General features: G+C 51.3%; 1 protein-coding gene across 4 annotated transcripts in view; it reads left to right on the top strand.

The window, feature by feature from the left end:
* The window catches only part of RNF220 (ring finger protein 220), a 247,611-nt gene that overhangs the window by 218,400 nt on the left and 11,595 nt on the right, over positions 1–17,616 (top strand). For 2 of the 4 annotated variants that reach the window (XM_049774744.1, XM_049774746.1), the window contains 5 exons: positions 2,251–2,296; positions 5,291–5,551; positions 11,759–11,801; positions 15,139–15,260; positions 15,602–15,734. In XM_049774744.1, coding sequence (XP_049630701.1) covers positions 2,251–2,296; positions 5,291–5,551; positions 11,759–11,801; positions 15,139–15,260; positions 15,602–15,734 — 605 coding nt within the window. Of the gene's footprint in view, positions 1–2,250; positions 2,297–5,290; positions 5,552–11,329; positions 11,563–11,758; positions 11,802–15,138; positions 15,261–15,601; positions 15,735–17,616 lie in introns of those variants that run through there. The other 2 variants (XM_049774745.1, XM_049774747.1) reach the window with 2 other exon arrangements.

Here is a 17,616-nt window from a genome sequence, read left to right as displayed (position 1 = left end):
GTGCCAGGATGTTGACTGCGTGAATGGCAGAGTGAAGGGATGACACAAACAGGAACCCACCAATAAGATGATTCTTAAGAGCAGCAAGCTGGGTTCTTCATCTTTCACTAGTGCCTGGATCAGGAACACAAGGACTATTGATGAACAAAATAGGGTGAGAAAAGCCACACGGGAGGGGGGGGGAGTAGATCAATAGTATAGTGGGCAGGGCACTTGCCTTGCACACCGCCAACCCAGGCTTAATTCCTGGTACCCCATATAGTCCCCTGAGCCCTACCAGGAGTGATCCCTGAGCATAGTGCCAGGATTAAGCCCTGTGCACCACTGGATACAGCCCAAAACAAAAACAACCAAACCATAAAGAAAATAAAATGCAGGATGCCCTTCAGTGTTCCTGGACAGGCAGGCCACTCAGATTTTCCTAAGACCCGTGGTGTCTCCTGTGTGGGTTCAAGACTGTCTAGGTGTGGGAAGACCTGCATGTGTCTGCATTTGTGAGTGCTTTGATGGGTGTGCAAGTGAGAGTCATGAAGTATCTTGGTGCTCTTGTCCCTGGGGGTCTGTGCCTCTGTACATATTTGAGCCTCCAGGGGTAGCTGCAGACACCCAGGTGACTGTTGGCACCAGCAGGGAGGGAGATGAATATGTATGTACCTGCCTTTCTATTAGCTTTCTCCACCTGGCAGTACTGACCTTTAGGGCCAGGTAAATCTTGGTCATGAGGAACTGCCCTGTACCCTGCAGAATGGTTAATGACCTCTGCATCAGAGTCTGTAACTGACTTCCCTCTCCTAGTAGGAACAATCAAAAATGGCCCCCAAAATGGCAAAAAAAAAAAAAAAAAAGAGTCCCACAAGAGCCTGGAATGATGGTATAGCTTAAGGGGTCCTCAAACTTTTTAAACAGGGGGCCAGTTCACTGTCTTTCAGACTGTTGGAGGGCCAGATTATAGTAAAAACAAAAACTATGAACAAATGTCTATGCACACTGCATATATCTTATTTATAAGTGAAGAAACAAAATGGGAATAAATACAATATGTGGCCCGTGGGCTGTAGTTTGAAGACCCCTGGCAGGTAAACTCCTCTGCATCTAGCCAACCAAGGTCTGATCCCTGGTGCCCCACCAGAAGTGATTCCTGAATACAGAACGAGGAGTAAGGTATGGACAGAACTGAGTGAGGCCCAAAAGCAAACAAAAAAAGCCGACTAGATGGGCAGGTTAGTCCAAACTGCCCCTGCCTTTGCTCCTATCTGAGCTCCTAGGATTCTCCTTGCCTACACCAGAGAATCCAACCCTGTCTGTGACTTCTGTGTGTTCGGGGCTGTTTGGGGCAGGAGAGGCGGCTCCACCTGTGTCACTTGTGCTTGGCTCTGAGGCCGCTCTGTGAGCCTGTGTTAGCTGGCACTTGAGTATGCGTGTGCATGTGAGGACACATTCGTGAATGCGTGAGCACAGATGTGGTGGGCATAGTGGGGGCGAAGGGAGGGAGCGACAGGAACAGGGATATTAATGTTTCTGAAGTGGATCTGATTTGATACGTCTTGTTCCATTGTCAGCATCTGTTTAGCGGGGATTTGTAATACTTTGTGGCTCTGGATCACTCATGCTTAGCGCAGGATGTGGCCTTGCATACCAATTTTGTTATTAAACACAGTCCTCGCCTCCCCCACAGCCCATCCATCACCTCCCGCCCCCACCCCCGCCTTCTCCGAGCCGCCCACCATATTTCAGGGCCCAGCTCCCGCCCGCCTGCCGCGCCCGATGCCGGAGGGCCTGGGGCTGACAAATTGAATCAGGGGGAGATCATTCCTAGCCTAACGCAGTTTGCAGCGTGTTGGAGGGAGAATTGACAAGAGCCATGTCAGCTCCATCACCCCAATCCCACAGGAACTAAGAGCAGGCTGGGGACAGGGATGGAGGGGGGAGGGGATCCAGGACAGGCAGAATCCTCAGAGCTGGTGCCAGCAGCCAGGTAAAGCTCATTTCCCAGCTCCATAGGTGCGTATGGGGGGGTGGGAGACGGGGGTGCCCTGCCTAGTGTCCACATCTCCCCTCCCCTCCCTGGGAGTCAGCTGTGGCCTTTGACCCCTAAGGAGGCTGAGCAAGGCAGACCTCAGGTAGAGTGGGGCTGTGCTAGGCTGTGCTAGACAGTAGTTACTACTCTCCTTAGGGTCTTGCTGCTCTTGTGTTCTTGCATGACCTGGGCAGCAAGTGGAATAGTCATCCTGTTCTCTTCTTTCTTGACAGCAAAACTTCCCTTCTGAAGGATGCCATGACTCCAGGCACATCCAAGGTAGGTGGGCAATTGTGAATCCTACTGCATCCAACCTAGGCCCCTATTAGTTCCTTTTGAGAAAAGGAGCTTTTCCTGGAGCACCAACTGTTTTCAGGACGAGGTCTAGGGCATCCTGTATGCTCGAGCATGTGCGTGTGAATGCATGCGTGCATACACATTCATCTGACTTCCTCCTCTTCTAGGCAAGAGAGGAATCAGAGTCAGAAATGGAGTGATAGCTGAGAGGTCCGTTTCGCAGGAGGAAGATGAACTGAGCAGGTGCAGGAAAGTATAGACAACATAGTGAGGCTCAGACACGATCGTGGACTGGGTGTGTGGGTAACTACCTTGTTCTGAGGGCCACAGGAATGATGCTGAGCCCATCTGGCAGATGATCTGCCCTGCTAGACAGACTCTGGGAGGGAAACTTGAAAGCATCTGAAGGACACAGAAAGTGAAAGGCAGGGGGCTCACTCAAAGGAACCCTCTGCACATAAACCTCATTGGTACCAAGAACTCCCAAGGTGGTGCAGAGGATGCTGCTCCCAAGAAGTGATGGTTTTGTACATGAGTCCTGGAGGAAGGACTGCACAGTTCCTCCTTTTCCTCTCTTGTAAGTTCTCTCTAGGACTCCTAACGGGAGTAGTCCTTTGCCCTTCTTCCAGGGATGAATGACCAGTGATGGATGACATTGGTGAGGAGAGTGAATGGAGAGACTAAAGCAAAGCCAGGAAGGGAGCTGGGGCCAAGATGAGATACAAGAGCCAGGTCAAGAGCCTGAGCCTGCAGAGCTCGTATTCCTGATTCCTAGGCTAGAAAGCTCTAGATATATGTGGTACTTAGCAGTGAGACCCAGCAAGCTGGAAGAGCGCTTTACGCCTTCCTAAAGCCTCTGGTGACCCCCATGAGGAAAGTCTGGATAAAAGGAGCCAGAAGTCTCATCTCTTCCATGGTGCTAACCCAGCATCCTAGTGGCCTTCCCGAAGGTCAGGATGGGCCCTGGCCCTTCCATCAGCATTGCTGGATGAGGCAGATTCTCGCCAAGGAAGAAAAACTCCTCAACCTAAAGCATCCCAGCCCCACCTCAGTCCACTGCAGCTACTGGTTACAATTGAGACTGAGTCCTGATAAGTCTCCAGAAGGTCACCACCACATCACCACTACCGACTTCTGACCCCTGAGCAGGCCAAGTGGGCCAGGGAGGGTACCCCAGACACAGACACAGACACCATCCATGTCCCTACCTCATAGTGATTTACACCCTGGTCGGCAATCGTACCCAGAGCAGATGGCTGCCACCACCACACAGGCTTGTGATGCTACTGGGAGGCCAGGACCAGCTTTTTCCACCTCTAGGCACTCCCACTCCCAGAGAAAACCATTTCAGAGATGACCCTCTGCCTGAGCCAGGCCTTAGAGGGGCAGGTCATGGGGCACAGAGGCACAAGGTAGAAGGTTCAAGCAAGAGACTGGGAGAAAGAGGGAGGAAGGAGGCAGGGAGGGCGAGGGGGCCTTAGACAAGATTGATAGCCTCGTTGCCATTAAGAAAAAAATTAGCCGGTGGCGGCTATCATATTAAAGGGTGAAGAAGCCGTGAATTATTTTCTTAAAGATCTTATCGCTTACAATGATAATTTTACCTTCCAAAAGGCCACTTTTAATGAGGCGAAGAGCCAGGCAAAAAGTCATGATTTAATGCCGAGATTTTTTTTTTCCCCAAACACATTTTACTGCTTTTTGGTCCATGTTTAAAAAGCTCCAGTGACCTTTTTTTATTCCACTTGCCCCAGGTGTAATGCTGAGGCCTCACAGGGCTTCTAGCCTAGAGAGAACGATCACAAAAGCGAATGAGTGAGAGAGAGAGAGTGAGACAAGGAGAGACAATGAGAGAGTGAGTGAAAAAAATGGAGAGAGAGGGAAAGGGGGCACTTTCTTGGGGAAGGTTCACTGTTTCCCCTTCTCAGCAACCCCCCTACTGATTATAAGAAACTCCCTCTGCCTCAACCCACATCTTTTCTGAGCTGGGGCCAGGTCACTCACCATACCCTGCCCCTGAGCCTGGATGAATGAAGAAGAGACCCCAAGTTGCAGCTGCCTCCCTGCCCTTCCTCCTTTGCAGCCCCAAGCCACCCCTCCTTCCCTGGCCCTTGCTTGAGGCTGTGCGCTGTGGTCATAGCATTCGGGTCACATCCTGAGGCTCCTCGGAGATGAAGGATAAATGGGCGCTCCATCTTTCCCAAATTGCTTTCTTTGGGCTGTCACCGGCGATTTGGCAAGGCTTTCTCGGCGGGGGAGACCTCCGAGGAATTGTCTGCTTCCGCTCACTTGGAGCTATGTGGGCTGCAGAAGCGGGTGTGTGTATATGTGTGTGTGTGTGGGGGGGTGAGAGTCAATTTTGCTTCAGGCCTCCAGGCCCCCAGTTTGCTGCTTCACAGGCTTGGCAAAAGGCAGCAATGCAGGCTGAAAGTGCCATGTGATGTTTAGAATCGCAGGGCTCGCACACAATTTCAAGCAGACAGTTTATTAATCTAAACCACAGGCGTATGTAGAGGAGGCTGTGTAGACTGACACTGGGGGGATTAGTTTTGTGGGGGTTCCCGCTAGGGTCATCGCCATAGCTCAGGGATAAATGGACCCAGTGCACACCCAAGCTGCATGAGGAAACTCATACATATGATTTCATTTACTGTCTACAGAGCGGGGCTGTCATCAGCCTATATTAGGGGCAGGCAGGGTGGCCAGTCTGTGGCTTTACCCCCATCCCTTTGAGGAGCTGGGGGTGTCCCAGAGAACAAAACGCAGAGAGTCTCAGACTGGAAGTCCTGCCCCTCTGGTGTCTGAGGTTTGAACCTCTCCCAAATCCTCAAATCCAGTATCTCCAGATCCATCATTCCAGGCCCTGACCAAACAGTTTGAGACTCCCGGAGAGGTCCCTACCTACAGAGATCCATGGGGTGGGAACTTTGAGGGACTTCCTCAGTCTGAGGCAAGATGTTCTCTGTTCTCTTTCAGTCCCTCCTATTGTCTGCCTCCATCAAGAGGGAAGGAGAGTCCCCCACGGCATCCCCGCACTCCTCTGTCACCTCACATTCCTCCGTCACCCCACATTCCTCCATCGCCCCACACTCCTCCATCACCCCACACTCCTCTATCGCCCCACATTCCTCCGTCGCCCCTCACTCTTCCGTCGCCCCACACTCCTCTGCCACCCCACATTCCTCCGCCACCCCACACTCTGTCACCGATGACCTGCACCACTCGGACCGATACCAGGTGAGATGGGCTGAGAAGCCTGGGGAATAGGGGTGCCATGTCTGCTCTGACATGTCTTCCATTAGAGCCTGACCTGAGTTTGGTTCCCTTGGAGTCTAGTGCCCTTAAACTCCAAGGCACAAGGATTAGGGAATGGGCCTTAATGAGATGGATTTGGAGGAGCTATGCCAAAGTCCCCCCAGAATCTGGTAGGCTCAAAGGCCTTCATGAGTGTTCCCTCCAGTGGGAGGGAAACTAGGACAAGGTGTGATTCCATGAGGGACCCAAAGAGAGACAGAGTCATGACTCACCTGAAGCCAGACCCCAAGCCCAGAAGGACCCCTAAGGAAAGAGTCATCGATCCCCCCAATCCCTCAACACTACCAGTGAACATCTGGGGCCCGGGGCAAGGAGCAAGCAGCTCCAGTGGTGATGGCTCTGTAATGGGAAGGAGAAAGTTTCTCCCCAGAAGCTTGTGCATAGGGAGATACTGGCCTACCAAGGCCCAGCTAAATGGAAGACCAGAAACTGGCCCATCTCAGCGGCAACAAATAAGGCTTCTTACGGCCCTAAGGTGAAGAGGGAAGCCCAGCACCACGCAGACAAGTAGCCAGCCCTGATAACAGGAGAGAACGTGCAACATGGCCCACACAAATGGAAGCTGATGGCCAGGCACACAATTTATAGAGGACAATGCCAACTGTGCACCAGACACCTCCTCTGCATAAGACTCAAGCAGCAAAGCCCTAAGTGCTAGCCCTGGCTAGAGAATCTGGCTCTCAGGATCCCAGCCCCATTCTGGGTGACAGGAACCGCACCTTGACAACCCTGGCATGGGCAGCAAATCCACGTGACCCTAAGGACTTCAAGATCTGTCCACTCCAAAGGTGCATACAGAGTCCCGCCTTCAGAGCCTCATCCAAGCTACTTCCCTCGCAGTAAGAGGCTTGCTCTTTGTGGAACCACTGGCACCAAAGTCCTGCATTCCACTTCCATCCCTAATCTGCACACCAGTCCTCAAACCACTGAGGTTCACCATATTCAACTAACTATATCTTCCCTTTAAAATAGTTATTATTTAGAGGGGCTGAAGCAATAGAGTGGCAAGGGCATTTGCCTCGAATGTGGCTGACCCAGGTTCAATTCCCCAGTATCCCATATGGTCCCCCAAGCATTGCTAGGAATAACCTGAGCGCAGAGACAGGAGTAACCTCTGAGAACCGCTGGGTGTGGCTCAAAACCAAAAAATAAATTAAAATAATTCATATATTATGTACATTTATATGTTTATATACAATTATATATTTACTTATGGGTTTTGAGGCCACACCTAGCTGTGCTCAGGGCTTACTCCTAGCTCTGTGCTCAAGGATCTCTACTGGCAAGGCTTGGGAAGCCATGAGATTGAACTGGGTTAGCCGCCATGTGAAAGGCAAATGCTTAACCCACTGTTCTAGTTTTCTCGCCTGTGTTGCCATGCTTTTGCCTCAGGTTTTCACATATGCTATCTCTTCAAAATGGGATTATTGCTTCCCCAATACGTTCCTATAGGTTTTCCAATATTCTGCCCAAATACCATTTCCTTCAGGAAGTTTTTTTTGGATAAGCTCTCTTCTCACAACCCATATTTTCCTTACTGCCCTTGTCATTATCATGAAAATGAATTACAATATCTACCAATGTATCAAACCATCCCCACAAATGAGTGGCTAAACTTAGTATCCGTCATGATGCTGTTGATTGTCTAGGCATGTCCTTACTCATACAGTTCTTAGAGAACTACTAGGAGAGAAAGTTCAAAATGCCTCACCACATGTCTGGGAGACTAAGATGCCTTTGCCTCTCATAATTCTGTGGGTAGAATGTATTCCTTATTTGTCAGTCTTATAGCAAGAGGGTAAAGGCCAAAGATACATGGTCTTTTGAGGCCTAGATACTAAAACACATATGCTATAACAAGCAGGTCACAGAGCTCAACTGTATCATGGAGAGAAGAAATGCAGCTCTTAGGAAACACTGCAGCATGGCTTAACGTAAATGAGCCTACCTCCTCCAACAGACTTAAGAGTCCCTCTAAGGCAGGGGTCTCAAACTCAATTTACCTGGGGCCGCAGGAGGCAAAGTCGGGGTGATCCTTGAGTGCAAAGTCAGTAGTAAGCCTTGAACATTGTGGGGTGTGACCCAAACAACTAAAACAAAACAAAACAAAACAAAAAAAGATTCCTCTAGGGCAGGGCCACAAAATGTTGTATGGAGAGCCGCAAATGGCCCGCAGGCCTCTTGAGACCCCTGCCTAAGGCAAAGGCCTCATCTTATCCTTCTTTCTACTTCACTGGGTCTCACTCAGCAGGGTTTCAGAGAATGAGTAGGAGTTTACTTTGGAGAGCAAGACAAGAGGATATTTCACAGCAAAGTAACACTGCAAAGGGTGTGGTGCTGTATGACATAAGGTGTATTTGGGGACTGAAGAGCAGTTTTTTGTTAAAATGTAAGACACAAGGATCAGAGCGATAGTAAACTGGATAGGGTACTTGCCTTGTACATGGGCAACTGGGTTCAATCCCTAATATATGGTCACCCAAATCAGCAAGGAGTGAACCCTGAGTGTACAGCCAGGGGTAAGCCTTTAGCACAGCTGGGTGTGGCCCAGATAAATAAAATAAAAACCAAATAATAAATTATAAAAACCAATAAATTAATATATAAAACACAAGGGTAAATGGTAGATCAGTCACTCAGGGATTAGTTGGGAATCCTTTACCTTAGAACTTTACTCAAAAGCCTGATACATAGTGTTAGATTTGGGATGTTGGTTGGTTGGTTTTAAATAAGAGAAATAGGGGGCCGGGAAGGTGGCGCTAGAGGTAAGGTGTCTGCCTTGCAAGCACTAACATAGGACAAACAGAGGTTCGATCCCCCAGCGTCCCATATAGTCCCCCCAACCCAGGAGTGATTTCTGAGTGCATAGCCAGAAATAGCCCCTGAGCGTCAAACGGGTGTGGCCCAAAAACCAAAAAATAAAAGATAAAAGAGAGAGAAATAGGCCTTGAGGGGCCGGAGAGATAGCATGGAGATAAGGCGTTTGCCTTGCATGGAGTACAGTGGTTCGAATCCCAGCATCTCATATGGTCCCCCGAGGCTACCAGGAGCGATTTCTGAGCGTAGAGCCAGGAGTATTGCCTGAGCATTGCCAGGTGTGACCCAAAAACCAAAAATAATAAAAACAAAAACAAAAAATAGGCCTTGAGGGGCCAGAGTGGTGGCACAAGTGGTAGGGCATTTGCCTTGCAAGCGCTAACCTAGGACACAGCACAGTTTGATCCCCCAGCATCCCATATGGTCTCCCAAGCCAGGGGGTAACCCCTGAGCATCACCAGGTGTGTCCCAAAAATTAAAAAAAAAGAAAAATTTAAAAAAAGAAAAAAATAGGCCTTGATAGTGGCTAGTTAGTAATGGTTTAGCCAGGAATCACGGGGTATGTCCCAAAAAACAAAAAAACAAACAAAAAAAAGAAGCCTAGTGGCTAGTAATGGTTTCTGGTTTAGAGCCCCATTTACTTAGCCCCTGCTGGTAACCATTGCTCATAACCATTATTTCACTTTACTAGTGACATGTAATGATTATTTCACATAGACCATTTATAAGCATTATTTCACGTAAAACTAGGTTTCATTGTGCAAACTAGGATTCATTACCCACTATTTATTGCAAAGGAAACAAGCTATAAGAGAAGTGGCCTTTCTAAGAACACAAACTATAAGAGATTCAGGATTTAAACTCGAATCTGTTTGATCCAGACTTCTAGACGATCTCCCAGTCCTTCAATGGGCTCAAGGGTTTCCTCTATAAATATCCTCCTCCCCTTCACACTGAGAGATCTCCTGCCTGCCAGCCCCTGTGCTGAGATAGGGCTGAGACAGCTCCCCAGTGACAGCTCTACAAACAATCAAATGTGCAAGTTCTGTTGAAGTCAAGGGACTGTGAAAACGTAGAGGAGGCAACTAATCCAACCCAGAGTGCCAAAGTGATAATATCAGTTAGCCAGTCAAGGCATAAAGGGGTACCAAAATAACATTGATCTCAAAGGGCTACAGGTAGCTGTGCAAAGCTGTGTGAGAGGGAAACTGGAAAAAGTAGCCCAAGAAGGAGAGAGTCTGCAGCGGAGTGGAGGATGCTTCAGAGAATGTCTCTATGCCACACAACACAGATCTTCCAGGCCAAGAACCACTTAAGAATTTACAGAAGGAGAGAACAAAGTCGGTTCTATACGATACAAAAATCACACTGTTCAGCGCATGGACAAGAAGTCTCAGGGAGAAAAACAGACCCAATGGACAGCTGCGAATTTTGAGTCTGTGAACTAGCACCGTTCATCCAAGAATAGCCATTGAAGAAACTCAAGAGTATCTTGCCTCTGCCAGCCCTATACTGGGCTCTTAGATTCACAAATCCTGGAGTGGTTCTGTCCACCAATAAAAACTTCCACCATGGGCTAGCTGGAAAGAGCTCAAAAGGCTGGGAGCAGGCGAGGCTGCCAGTGGACCCCAGAACTCCCTGATGGTTCCCAGCACTGCTAAAGAAGGAAGCAGCTCCAGGGCCTACCTGGCCCAGGGAAGAGTCCTGCGACTATCCCACCATCTTAGAACAACCTTAATTTTCCTGCCTGGCTTATAATGAGGGCAGAGCCAGATGATACATTCTTTTCGGTTAGGCCAGGAAGGATGACTGGAAGGAAAAGGTAGAGATGAAAAGAAAAAGCTTGAAGTGGCAGTCTTAAAAGGGCTGAGTGTGAAGAAAGGAAGGAAGATGGGGTTCCAGTCTGGCTCTGAGGTGTCCATAGTGTGAAGAAATGAAGGAAGATGGGGTTCCAGTTTGGCTCTCAGGTTTCAAGGAGTGTGAAGAAATGAAGCAAGATGGGGTTAGTCTGGCTCTCAGGTTTCATGAGTGTGAAGAAATGAAGGAAGATGGGGTTCCAGTTTGGCTGTTAGGTGTCCATGAATGTGAAGAAATGAAGGAAGATGGGGTTCCAGTCTGGCTCTCAGGTGTCCATGAGTTTGAAGAAACGAAGGAAGATGGGGTTCCAGTCTGGCTCTCAGTTTTCATGAGTGTGAAGAAATGAAGGAAGATGGGGTCCCAGATTGGCTCTCAAGTTTCGAGGCGTGTGAAGAAATGAAGCAAGATGGGGTCTGGCTCTTAGGTGTCCATGAGTGTGAAGAAATGAAGATGGTTTTCCAGTTTGGCTTTTAGGTTTCCTTGAGTGTGAAGAAATGAAGGAAGATGGAGTTCCAGTCTGGCTCTCAGGTTTTCAGCAGGCACAAATGCGTTGATGGGTGGCCTCCCCTGGAGAACTGAGAAGTGAGGTGGAAGGCCCTGTCTGAGGGAAGAACAGCCAGCTCCACGCCAGAGCGCTTGCTTGGTGTAGGCCTGAGGGCGTCCCCGAGGCGAGGCCGTCCCAGCAGCCACGGGAGTCGAGGAGGGGAATCTGGGAGCAGCACTGCAGAGAAGGCCCCAGAGATCCCAGCGACTCCAACCGAGCTTCCTTCCAAGCGGGCCGGGGCGAGCGGTGGGAGGGCCTGGCGGCCTAGCAGCCACCTGAGCTGCGAGAGCCTCAGCGATCTCTGAGGAGCCGAGACCGGTGGGAGGGACCCCAGGGCGGTCCCAGCCGGTTTCGACCGTACAAGAACCGCCGTTTCCTGGTTCACACATATACACACAGTACGGCCAATTCGCGCGCGCCCCCCCCACGGTGAACTTTCACCCCTGGCGCGCGACGGCGGCGGGTCACGTGATCAGGGCCAACATGGCCGCCGCCGCCACTGGGAGCTGAGTGCCGCTGCCGCCGGGCAGCCGGGGCGAATCCGCCTGCATCGCGGCCCTCGCCGGCCGGGCGGCCGTGGGGCCCGGGGTGACCGAAGCTGAGGCTGGGGGCGACATCGCGCGGTGGCTACGGGGTGCCGTGGGAGCAGCCCCCGGCGGCTATGCCGAGGGCCCGGAGCGGCCGGCGGAGCAGGGGGGCCGGCGGGAGGGAGGAAGTAGGTTTGTTTATGGGTTGTTCGGGGCGGGGCAGGCCCGGGCCTGGGGTTGGGGTTGGGATTGGGGTTGGGGTGAGGGCGCGGGAGTGGGCCCGGAGTGCAAGTCGAGCCTGACTCTCTTCTCTCTCTCCCTCTTCTTGATTTGATTTGATTGATTGATTTTTTTTTTGCTTCTGCCCGGGATCTTTTTCCCCAGACCTTCCTGCGCGTACGAGCCAACCGGCAGACCAGACTGAATGGTGAGTCCTGCTCGGCCCCTCCCTCCGCCCCACCCCCGGCCTCCTCCTTCCTTCCCTCCCTCGCTCGCTCGCTCGCTCGCTGCCCTCCCAGCAGCTAGCTGCTGGCTTGACTTGCCTCGCCTCGCTCCGGGCTCTTGCACTTCGGGGCCCGTTGGTCGCTTTTTCTTCGGCAGCCCTCAGTTTCCCCGACTGTCCCACGGGGGTTGGATGGTCGCCAGCTCGCACCCAAGCTCTCCAAAGAAAGGCCTTGATTGAAGAAACACCCCCCCCTACACACACACACACACACACACACACACACACACACACACACACACACACACACACACACACACACACACACACACACACACACACACACACACACCCTTGGGAAGGGGGCAGTAAGTGCCAGAGAATGAGGAACACGCGACACAATTCCTAAGCTCGGCAGCCGAGCTTTTGAATCGGCCACACTGCTGGGATCTCACTCTCCAAAGCCAGCAGGGCGCTGAAAATGGTTTTTGCTGCCCGTTTTTTAATCAGTGCCCAGGAGTGTGAATACTGCCTCTCCACTGAGACTTGACAATGCCGTGAGATCTGGAGTTCCCACGGCAACAGGAACTACTAACTCGTCCCGGGGTTCTTTGAGTTAGCAGTCGGGCCCACGTTTCACAAAGGTGACCAGCGTGGGCTCTTCCAGCTCCTAGCAGCCTTTCTCTGGAAGCACACCGTGTCTGCACTACCTGTCGGCTCCCCCACCCCCACTCCCTTTTGGATTCAGACCTCTCGAGAGCATTTCTGTTTGCTGAACACAATTGAATGAGACCAGCTTTTTTTATGCTTACTTGGGTGTGGTCTCTGGAGATTGGTTGTAAGAGGGGGTGACTAGGCCAGTTCCTGCCCCCTCGTTTTCTACCTGGCTAAGCGCCCCAGTCTGGGAAGGGGTGCACCTTCACATGGGTCCCTTGCAGTCTGGCTCTCAAAATGTTCAAAGCTTTTTTTTTTTTTTGTGGATAAAACCGAAGCTGGGAGAAGAGAGTGTGATTTGTTTTAAGTTCACACAGCTGGACTGCAACCAAATCAAGCTTTCTATCCAAGTACGTTGATCTCCCAAACCTGTGCTCCATCCTCACCATCCAACTTCTGACAAAAGCTTTGACTTTACTACAAAGTAAGGCAGGAAAACTTCCCTACCACACTCAATAAGCTTAGTTCTGAATGTAGAAAGTGGTGGTAGGAACAGAAAAAGCCAAACCTGCTTTGCTCTTTGGACAATTTCCAAGTGAAGTACAGCCTGTCTAGGACTTTCTGGGGTTCAGGGGGTCTGGCCTGGCTAGGCTGGGCAAGTATCTTGTTTTCTTTGACTAGTCTCTGGGATTTGTTTTGTTATTCAGCTATCAGGTGGGTTCAGTCATAGCTCCTTCTAACCAACCTTGAGTTCTAGGTAAAGGAGACAGTGCTTTTACTGACACTTTGCCATCGGGTCAGTGCCCTCTAGAATTCTCGGGGCCCTTTGCTCAGTGCCTCTCACATCTAGCATCAACCTCTATTCCAGAGCTTGCTCTCTGGATTGTGAAGATGGCGCCTGAATTTCCAAGGGATAGAGCAGTCAAGGCAAAGAGATAATATCTCATTATCCTCGTAACCTAGTGAGGCACCAGAACAGCTACATTCACTCTTGTGAGAGCACAGGAAGTTGATAAGGTTTCTGGTGGCGTTCATTCCTAGTGGAATGGTAATTCTATTGAAAACCTTTTGTTTTGTTTGGTGCTCAGGAGTTACTCTTGATTTAATACTCAGGAATTACTCCTGGGGGAACCATATGGGATACCAGGGATCAAATCCAGGTCGGCCTCTTGGAAGGCACATGCCCTACTCACTCTACTGACTTTCTGGCCCCTGAATATACTGTTTTTGCCTTGGCATATCTCACTGCCCTCAGATCCCAAGCAGACAAGCTAGAGACCCTGTTACTATTCTCTTCGAGGGGAAGAGGTGGGAGAGCATGTCACACTCCATGATATTTAAGGGCCATGCTTGGGGAAACATACAGTGCTGGAGATCAAACCCCAGGCTCCAGTATGCAAAATATATGCAGATAAATTCTCTGTGCTGCCTCCCCCCACATGCATATCCTTGCTGTCTTGTCAGACTTAAGTACTTGGTCTTGGTACTAATTAGTACTAATAATGGCATTATTAGGTAGAACATTCTAGGCTCTGGAGTTAGCCCTGGTTTCATGTCCTGCCTTTGCAACTCTAGAAATCTGGACAAGTAGCCTCTGTCTCAAAGAACATCAAATGTCTTCAGAACTGTTACAATGGATAATGCAGCCTGACTTCAGGCACAGTTAAGGAGCACCTTTGTGAGGTGCTTGACCCTGACCTGAGACTGCAGAGCTCTGACTGGTAATGTTTCAGCTCTCTCCTGTCCCCCATAACTGCATTCAGGAGTTTTGTCCCACCAGGGTCAGTGTCCTGAATAAGTTCCAGGCTAGAGTCCCCCTCCCTGCCCACACCACGCAGCACAGAGTGCTGCATCCAGAAAGGGGCTGGAGGGAACCAGTCTCTCATTTTGACCCCTTCCTGCTTTGGTGACAGAAGGGCTGCAGAGAGGGATTAGTGAGGTAATTAGAAATGATCGCATCTCTCAGTATTAATTAGCAGTGCTGTGGGCTTGCCATGTGCACTTTGGAACTGAGCCCCTGTGGGACAATGCAGCAGGCAGCCCTCTACCCCCAGGGCCCAGCCAGCCCTCTGCTCTGATTAGAAATGATGGGGTAAGGGAAGAGCTGCCCCAATGGCCCCCAGGCTCTCTCACTCAGTGCCTTTAGATTGGGGCTTAAACTCCTCTTCTGTAAAATGGGGCCAGTGGACAAGAGAGAAAGTCTCCCTGGGGTGATTATAGGTAGATCACTAAGGGATGTATGAGTGTAGTGGTCGAGGAGCAACAGGGATTTTAGCTGCTGCTGCATGCTCTGAAGGTCCTGTCGGACCCCTGGAGGGCCCTTGACTTCATACAAGAGTTTGTTTTCTCCGATTATATCTCTTGACACCAAAAAAGTTCCTGTTCTTGGCCTTCTGGGGAGCTACCTAGCAACTTGGAGTGCCTGCTCCTGGGATCATTAGGCACTACAGGTAGGGAGATGAAAGTTGAGTTCGAATCAACTATAGTTCAGAGCGTGTCCCTTGTCTGTTGAGATGTAGGCCCTATTTCCTTCTGTGTCCTCAAGCCAGGTGCTTTGCAGAGGGTGCATGGCTTCCAAGAAGGCATGAGGTGTTGGCTCTCCTGGGACCGTGGGAGCTACAGTGACCTTCTGTCTCTTCTGTGCTTTGTTCTTGGTCTTTCCATGCAGCTCGGATTGGGAAAATGAAACGGAGGAAGCAAGATGAAGGGCAGGTATGTCCCCTGTGCAGCCGCCCCCTGGCAGGATCGGAGCAGGAGATGAGTAGGCATGTGGAGCGTTGCCTTTCAAAGGTAGAGGGGCTCTCACCATCTCTGCTGCTCTGCACCCCCCCAACTCCCACTGCTGCTGCCTTCTGTGGGCTGGGGTTTCTGTGCTCCTCACCTTCTCTTTCACTCTGTTCTCTGCCTTCTGTGCCTTTTACCTACCCTCCCTTCCCCTGGGGCTCCATTGGAAAGTTCCTGGGAAGAGGCCTTGGTGTATGACCTCTAGATTGGTTTACATCGAAGGAGCCTGATATTGGGGGCCTATCTGGCTCACTGCAGCTAGGGGTTCAGGCTAAGCCTTCCTTGCAGGCCCTGGGGAGCAGGTCGGGTGGCCTGGAACCCACATGATCCTGCTCTGCTCTTCACAGAGAGAAGGTTCCTGTGTGGCTGAAGAGGACACTGTGGATATCGAACAGGAGAACACCAACCGCTTTGAGGAGTATGAGTGGTGCGGGCAGAAGCGGATACGGGCCACCACTCTCCTGGAAGGTGGCTTCCGAGGTACACACTGCTGACATCCTGGCAGAGTCACTCTGGTGGTCAGGCCTCTGCTGGGAGCTGGGAGGTCAGGGCTGGTGGCTGGTCAGCCAGACCACCACATGGGAACTGCTACTGGCAGGGCTCCTTTGTGGCCACACTGCCAGCCTGTGATGTGCATATTAAAGTAGATGTATTTGGGTGGGGAAATGGAAGGCTGCAAGCTAGGAATGACGAGGGGGGCTCTCAGCTTCGGGTGATGCATTGAAGGTGACAGCCAAGCCGCGTTAGCACCTGCATAAAATATTAAAGGGACGGTTATGCATTTATCACTCCATCCCTCTTAAGGCTGATAAATGAGAATCCAGCAACCTGCTGTACACCTCCAGCACTGGGGGCCCTGAGGGCTTCCAGGCACGCACATTGGATTCTGCTCCTCCTTCTCGGCCCCATGTCAGGGAAATCAGTTCTAGAGGAGAGAGTGAGTTATGGCAAAATCTGACCTCCCATGAGCTTCACTGGAGAATCTAATTTTAGCTCTGCTCCCCATCCCTTTTCCCTGGGTGCCCTCTGTCCCAGAGCGGCGGGACCTGATGTCCAGCTGTTCCCTACAGCCCCCAGACTTCCCCAGGATTCAGAGGGCACTGCCCAATTCCTTGTGGGAAGAAGTCCTGGCCCAGTGAAAGTTCCCGTGTCCCCCAGGACAAATGGCAGTCTGGTTGCAGGCATTTACCCAGAGGAACCAGGTCCCCACCTCCTTTTTCCCTGCATAGGCCTGGAACAACACAGGAACAAGATGCTGTCCTCTGCCTCCAGCCCTCCTCTCTGCTCAAACACAGCAGGTGCTGCAGCTTGTGGTCACTAAGTGCGCCAGTCTGCTCCCATCAGTCTCCCATTCTCTGGGCAACCCCCCGGGGGGCTCTGCTGCACCTGCACCCTGGGGACTTTCTCTGTGGCTTAGCTAGTGCTAAGGAGTGGTCCTGTACAATGGGGCTTCAGGCTCAGGCAGGATGGACACTGGGCCTCTAAGCTCTTTGTGTCACCCAGGCATTGGGGAGCTAGAGTGTAAGTTTAGGTGGGCCCACCAGACCAAACTGAATCCTGAGCCGTAGGCCCCAGAGCACAAGGCTGCCTGCCACCCAATTGACCTATTCTGGAGCTCTAGCGTTCTGTGCCATGGCAGGTGCCCACGAAGCCAGAGTCCCATAAATGTGCTTGGGTGCAATTAGGTGGGATCGGTTCCAGGCTGCTACTCTGGTGGTGACTGTAGATGATCACACTTTGCAGTGCTGGGGCAGCTTCTGAGGTTTCTTCGCACAGAGCTGCATCCGTGGCCAGACGGGGCTGAAGGGGATCAAGCTGCATAGGCCTGTAATTGGACAAAGTGCCTCCCGGCACACTGGGGTGCACTTGCTGGGCGGGTGGGGGGCTCTTAGACCTAAGGCGGGTGTCAGTTTTCCCCGAGTGTTTACACTGTGAGGTGGTTCCTTTTAAGAATTCCTGAGGGGAGTTCAAAGGGGGCTTTGCTTTGAGCGATTTGGAGAGTGAGCATGTGAGTGAGACTTGAAGAGGGCGCAGGGGCCGGAGGTGCCTTTATCTGCAGAGAATTGCTCTAGCTTTCCTGATAGAAGCTGCTGCTGCCTCTTAAACAGCTTAGTGCAGTCAAAAGACAGGCGGACATGAAAGGCTGTTTTACAGCGAGAGCAGCAGGGGCCACGAGGCAGAGAGCGGGGCGCAGCAGAGCGACGAAGGCTGAGCCTCCTCAGTGGTGGGGGCCTGTATCAAAGGGAGGCCCTGGCGGATCCCCACTGCCTGCGCCCCCTGGAACCCTGTCTGTGGCAACTGGCCATCTGTCAGTCTACCCTTCTTGGCCAGGACCATAAGCCCAACTCTTGGGGGGCTGGGT

This window comes from Suncus etruscus, chromosome 6, assembly GCF_024139225.1.
Source record: "Suncus etruscus isolate mSunEtr1 chromosome 6, mSunEtr1.pri.cur, whole genome shotgun sequence".
In the NCBI taxonomy this organism is placed as follows: Eukaryota; Metazoa; Chordata; class Mammalia; order Eulipotyphla; family Soricidae; genus Suncus; species Suncus etruscus.
The sequence above is the reverse complement of the archived record's forward strand: the minus strand, read 5'-3'. Positions and strand labels throughout refer to the sequence as shown.